We start from the raw sequence: 6,541 nt of genomic DNA on the forward strand, positions 1-6,541 counted from the left end.
GGAGGGGAGTGCCCTGCACAGAGGTGTCCAGCACCCCACTGACAGGAGGGGTGGGCGAGGACCTTGGGGCAGGGCCGGGCACTGGGGGCAGCGGCTGGGGGCTGCGTGGGGGCGAGGGCTGCGCTGTGCCGCACAGTAGCTGACCGACAGGAGCCATTTTGCATGTGCGGGCTGCCAGCCCCTCCTCTGCCTTGCAGCCCCCTGCTCGGCCACAGCACCAGCGAGCCAGGATCGAGGGTGGCTGTCACCCGCGTTGGGAGAAGAGGGTGGCCCCCTACTGCACCCCAACTACCAGCACCCACAGCCCCTTTGCACCCTGGCTTAGCTGCCCCTCATGCCCCTCCGCCCATGCAAGGCCGTTCAGCCCTCGCAAGCTTGCACCAGCCCTGGGCTCCGTGCCTCGGGCGTAGCGGTGGCTGGCGGCCGTCAGCCGAGCTGCTTAAATGGAGCCTCGGCTGCGCGGGGGACCCGAGCGAGCCCTCTCCCTGCTCCCCGCCGGGCAGCGAGCGCCTTTCACAGCATTCCCGGGGATGCTGCTGCCCCCCTCCAGCCCCGCACTGGGGAGCTGATCCGCGAACGCAGCATCTCTGCCGCGCTGAGCCCCTCTGCCCTCCCCAGCCCCCCCCGCCGTGGCTGGCTGTGGGTGCCTGTGTGCCAACATGCGTCTGTGTCTACGTGGGCCCGTGGGCATCTTTTGCGTGTGTGTGCACATTTCAGGGCTGCAGGGAGGGGAGCGGGGGGGGTGTTGTACCTGCCTGTCTGCCCTCTTGATGGTCACTGGTGGGGGGAATAGTGCTGGTTAGTTGGGCTCAGCTCCCAGAGGGGAGGCAGGAGCCCAGGGCACCACTGCTGAGCGTGACCCGTGCAGAGAGGAGAGAGCTGTGCCTGTGTGTACTGCACGCTGCATGTGTGTGCCCGGGCTGGGAGCGTGCACGCCGTGGCTGCAGCCTGCGTGTGCCTGGGTCTCCTGCCTGTGCGTGGCAGGGAGTGTGCTCCTGTGCCCTCTTCACACGCTGCGTGGTGCTGGAGGTGGGGGGTTATGGTGGTGCTGGGTACAGGGGGTGAATAATCCTCCAGGTGCACCTGGAGGCCTGGTGCTGTGTGCCAGGGGGGTGCTTGCATTGCACGCAGCAGGGTGGGTTGCATGGCAGCACATGTGGGTATCTACAGTGTGGGGTGTCTGGCAACGGGTTGGGACTAGATGATCTTTAATGTCCCGTCCAACCCGAACCACACAGTCTGTGATTCTGTGTGGGACAGTATGTGTGCACCAGTGTGTTTGTGTGCAGACATGCAGTGCCCTGCGTGTGCCCGTGTTGGCACAGTGTGTCTGCATGGCATGTATGTAGCATGCCTACAGGCATTCCCGCTGCCGTATGTGAGCGTGGTGTATCGTATGCACGCATGGCACTCCCCATGCCCCCAGCCGCCTGCAGTGTGAAGCTGCCCAGATGTGCACCGGGTATGTGCACACACAGCTCTGCGTGTGCCCGCCTATGCCCCTGGCAACGTGTGTCTGTGCGCGGTCTGCGTGTGAGTGCATGCAGCTCTCTGCACGCATGGGGCTGGTGGGCACCTCTGCACTGCCTCTGTGCGTGTGAGCCCCTGGGCTCTCCCGGTGCGTGTGCAAGCCTGTGCATGTCCTTCTGTGTGTGCAGGTGCCCGTCTGTCCCCCGGCGTGCGTGTGTCAGCCCAGAGGTGTGTATAGGAGCCTGGCTGCAGCCCGGGCTGCGTGGGGGTGTCCGTGTGTACCCTGGAGTGTGTCCGTGAGCCCGCGTGTGCCTCAGGGTCGGCGCGGGTGCCCGTGCGGATGCCCGTGCGGGTGTCCGTGAGCCCGGCCGCGCTTGCATAAAGCTGCAATGCGGGCAGCAGCACCCCGGAGCCCCGGGGCAGGACCCCGCTGGCCGCTGCTCTGCTCAACCCGAGCCCCGGCGGCGCTTGGCCGCGGGGGCGGCGGCTCGGCTCCCTCCGGGGACACGGAGCGGGGGCTGCCCGGCGGAGGTGGCGGTGGAGGCGGCGGTGGGGAGAGGTCGCCGTCCCAGGGTACCTGGCTGGAGATGAGGTCCTCGCAAACGGAGAGGGCCATCTGGATGGCGTTGGGCTTGTGCGTGACCGAGGTGGCGTTGAGCTGGAGCTTCCATGTGCCGTGCCGCTTGTTGGCCTGGTTCACCGCCTCACGGAAGATCTGCTCGTGTTTCTTGGTGCTCAGCACCGCGCCGATGTTGACGATCTTGGGGTCGCAGCCGGCGCGGGCGAAGGAGGAGGAGAAGAGCAGGGCGAGCAGCAGCAGCCGCATGGTTCGCATCCGCCGCCGGCCCCGGCGATGCCCGCTCAGCGTAGCCCCATGCGGGGCCCGGTCCGGCGCGGCGCGGGGCTCTCTCCGTGGTGCTGAACCGCCTGCTCCGCTCCGCTCCGCGCCGCGCCGAGCCCAGCCGAACCCAGCCGAACCGCTCCGCCCGCCGCCGGCTCCGCCCGCCCCGCGCTGCCGCAGCCCCCGCCCCCGGCCCGCCCCCGGGACCCCCGCGGGCCTCGGCCGCTGCGGCACTGCGCGGCACCCTCCTGGCCCTGGGACCCCCGCCGGTCCCATCTCCTGCAGCAGTGTTTGTGCTCCCGGCCCGGTCCCGGGACCTCGTCGGTCCCATCCCGTGCGGCAGTGTTTGTGCTCCCGGCCCGGTCCCGGGACCCCGCCGGTCCCATCCCCTGCGGCAGTGTTTGTGCTCCCGGCCCAGCCCCGGGACCCCGCCGGTCCCATCCTCTGCGGCAGTGCTCATGACCCCGGCCCAGCCCCGGGACCCCGCCGGTCCCATCCCCAGCGGCAGCGCTTATGCCCCCGGCCCGGTGCCGGCACCCGCGCTGATCCCGGCCCCTGCGGCAGCTCTTGCCCCTTCTTGTCCGCGAGATCCCCAGGGACCTCGGGCGCGGCTGCAGTGCGCAGACCCTCGTCCCCCTGACCCCCACCAGACACGCACCCTGCGGCGGACCTCGTCGCCTCCCCGTCCCCGGGGGCCCTGCTTGACCCGAGAGATGTGGCAGCCTCGGGCCCGAGGCGCAAGCCGGCCGCGGGCGCTGCAGCAATGCCCTGACACCCAGCGGCACCCCTGCCAGCCCCCAGCCCTGCAGCGGTACTCGCTCCCTCGGCCCGCCCCAGGGACCCTCGCTGGCCTCGGGCCCTGCGGCAGTGCCTTGCTCGGTGCGGGGTCGGTTGCTCACGGACACAGCCCTTTCTGCCTGCCGGGACCGGGAAGGGACTGGGGGACTGAGGTATGACCTTTGCCGAGCTAGGAAAAGCGGCTGGTACCGGGCGGGGGGCAGAGCTCACCCAGGGCTGAGCCTTCGTCTAGTGCTGAGCATCTTCTGATGTCCTGCAGCCCCCATCTCCTGGGGCTCCCATCTCTTGGATGCCCCCGTCTCCTGGGGGGTCCCATCTCCTGGGATTCCCAATTCCTGGGTGCCCCCATCTCCTGAGTGCCCCTCTCTCCCGGGCATCTCATCTTCTGGGTACCCCCATCTCCTGGGGGTCCCATCTCCAGGGTACCCCCAATCTCCTGAATGCTCCCCATCTCCTGGGGGTCCCATCTCCAGGGTACCCCCAACCTCCTGAATGCTCCCCATCTCCTGGGGGTCCCATCTCCTGGGGTTCCCAACTCCTGGGTGCCTCCATCTCCCAAGAGCCCCTCTCTCCCGGGCATCCCATCTTCTGGGTGCCCCCACCTCCTGAGGGTCCCATCTCCAGGGTAACCCCCATCTCCTGGGTGCCTCCATCTCCCTGGGGGTCCCATCTCCTGGGAGTCCTGCTCCATTCTTTGCAACAATGGGGGCTGTGTCCCCCACTGGCTTTGGGAGGCAGACCTGCAGCAGGCAATGGGTAGAACAGGCTCTTGCCCAGGCATAACCACACCAGGCTGGGAGCGAACCAAGGTCTGCAGGAGTTTTGTTCTGGAGCAAACACTTGCAGTCATGCAGCATCCCTGAAAACCACACTTCCTTGGCCCTGCCTGGGGACAGTTCCTCATGACATGGATGCTGCTAGCTTGAATTTCCTCTAGTGCTGAGGAACCCTTTCCTTGACCAACGCTCCTGCTGGACAGAGATATTAAGCAGAAACTCAACCTGGTTCCTTCTCTTCACTCTGTCCCTCCAGACGGAGCCACCACTCTTCCAGACATTAGCTCACAGGGCAAACAGCCATTTTCCTCCATTTAATTCACCACATTACTCTTGGATGTGACCTTAAGAGGTGTCTGCTGAGGAGATCTCTTGGGGTTCTCTTTAACCATCTGCCCCTGAGCTACCATTAGTCTCCCCGGAGGAAACGGAGGCACAGCAACTAGTGGCCAGCCCCTGGAGGACAGTCCAGCCCCTGGAGGACAGTCCAGCTCCATCGCTGGAGTTGATTTTCTCTCATAGAATCTTTTGGCTCAGAAGGGACCATTCAAGGTCATCCAACCCAACCCACTCCTGGACCATGTCTCTCCCATTCTGGAGCCAGAGGGTTGAGGTGGCATCTTCTGAGCACATTGCTCTCAAGACACTTTGGCCTTGCTGGAACAAACAAAGGGGCTGCAGAAAGTAAGAGGGTGTTGCTTTGTGATGGCATGGGCCAAGTGCCATCAGCTGGCCCACTGTGTGCCAGCCAAGAGCAGCCAAGGCTGAGCACTGCAGAAGAACAGGCAGCAGGGATATTTTTACACAGGCCCTTTGGAGGGGGCTGCTGCAGCCCACCTCTGTGCCTCTTTGCAACGTGAGTTGAAGCAGAATATTTTTTCCCCCAACGCAAATTTTCTCGTTGGCATCTCCGAGGCGCAAGTTGCCATGGAAACCCTTTTGCCTGTGTCCCACGTTGCCCACACGCACTCAGAAGAAGCTGCAGGAGCAAAATGGCCGTTGTGTAATGCTCTGCAGGCTCCCAGTGCACCAGGGGCTGCTGGGCTACACAAGCACCCTCCCAGCTCCAAGACCCCCACAGCTGAGGGAGCGACAGAGCCGGCAGAGGTTGTGATGTGCTCAGGCAGAGGAGAATGGCCCCACCTCACCTTAACTCTTGCAGTGCTTTACGTGGAGCTCCACACAGACCCTGTTGTGCTCTCAGCATGGACTTCCAGGCAGCTTTGCCCTTTTCAGTGTCGTGGTGTCACTACTGCTCCTCCATGCATGGAGGTGAGGATCTTGTAGGACTCCTGTGGTGTGGCTCTGTCCACCTTGAGGGCCTGAGTGCTGCCTTCAAGGGACAAAGGGTGCAAGTTAAGGACAGCTGCATCCATACCCTTAGACTGCACACATTTGGCTTTGTCCCTGTCATCTGGGTTCATCTCTCCATCCTATCCTCTCTCCACCAGGTGTATTTCCAGTGGAGTGGTAAGAAACTGGTTTGATGTGGGCTGGACCGACCTCGATCTTGGTGGAGGTGATGACAGTAGGACATTAAGAGCAAGACCTGGCCACAGCAGGAGACTTGGCAGAGAAGTGGAAGGAAAAAGGCAGGCTTTGAAGTATTTGGCTTGCTCCCACTGGAGTGCAAAAGGTCTTCCCTCATTATCTGGAGCTCCCTGCAGGGAGAAGGGGAGTGTGGTTCCTGAGCCCCTCCTGTGTCACCCGGGAGTCCAGGGGGAACCTTGCTCACCAGACAGGGTCCTCCCTCTGCACCTCCAGGTGCTTTTTCTTTGTCTCCAGAGGCTCTTGTTCCTGGTTCTGCTGCAGAGATCTGAGGAACGTCTGCTTCCCTCTCAGGCTGTGCTTCCCACCAGGCCATGTTGTCCTGGCACTGGGAACAGCCCAGATCACAACCTCCAGTAGCCAGGCTCAGCCAGCACAGACGTTGTCGCCACAGGACTGCCACTCTTGCTGTATCCTCAGGCTCTTTGATCAGCTGCAGGCCGTGGGCACAGGCAGGCTCCTCCCAGGGTGGAAGCTGTGTAAATGGCAGCTACAGCCACAGCCTCCAGCTGGTCCGTCTCCACAGCCAGCAACAGCTCTGCTTTTCCTGCCACTGGCCCCTGGCACATCATAGCAACCTTCTCAGCCACCATTTGGCACTAGAACTTAACACAGTCTCCTGTTATTAATTAGCCTGCACGTGGAGTGATCCTGCTCTTTATGTTTGGCACCTTCTGGGTGCAGAGGAGTTGGACAAGGGCATGGGACTGGCGTTTGTGTGGTGCCCCATTCCCTGTGGATGGTGTAATTCCTTCTGTGCTCAGTGTAAAACCTGGAGGGTTGAGGGGAGCAGCACTGAACCCAGCTGCAAATTTCCTCTGCCTGGAGCTAAGGCACCAGCCGAGGGGTGGGAAAGACAATGAGGAATTTCATAGGAGAGGAAACCAAGCGTTAGGAAGCTGCTGCAGTCAGCAGGGAGAGGCCAACTGAAGTCTTCTGAGAAAGCTAAAATTCAGTGGGCAGAAGCAACCCCCAGCTGTGGGAGTGCTCAGTGCAAGACACAAGAGTGTCATCTAAGGTGTGAAATGAATCAAATCACATCCTGAGTGCCCATGGTGGATCCCTAAGAGCCGGGAAGAGCTGAAATGTGGTGTAGATATTCACAGAG

At 62.9% G+C, this 6,541-nt stretch overlaps 1 protein-coding gene across 19 annotated transcripts in view; it reads right to left on the bottom strand.

The window, feature by feature from the left end:
- Window positions 1-2,464, bottom strand: part of GRIN1 (glutamate ionotropic receptor NMDA type subunit 1) — a 45,288-nt gene extending 42,824 nt beyond the window's left edge. For 10 of the 19 annotated variants that reach the window (XM_064171179.1, XM_064171171.1, XM_064171170.1 and 7 more), the window contains exon 1: window positions 2,048-2,463. In XM_064171179.1, coding sequence (XP_064027249.1) covers window positions 2,048-2,305 — 258 coding nt within the window. In that variant the 5' untranslated portion in view covers window positions 2,306-2,463. Of the gene's footprint in view, window positions 1-2,047 lie in introns of all 19 variants that reach the window. The other 9 variants (XM_064171184.1, XM_064171177.1, XM_064171176.1 and 6 more) reach the window with 3 other exon arrangements.
- Between the last annotated feature and the right edge of the window lie 4,077 nt (window positions 2,465-6,541).

The sequence above is a fragment of the Pogoniulus pusillus genome, chromosome 35 (assembly GCF_015220805.1).
Source record: "Pogoniulus pusillus isolate bPogPus1 chromosome 35, bPogPus1.pri, whole genome shotgun sequence".
Taxonomy (NCBI): Eukaryota; Metazoa; Chordata; class Aves; order Piciformes; family Lybiidae; genus Pogoniulus; species Pogoniulus pusillus.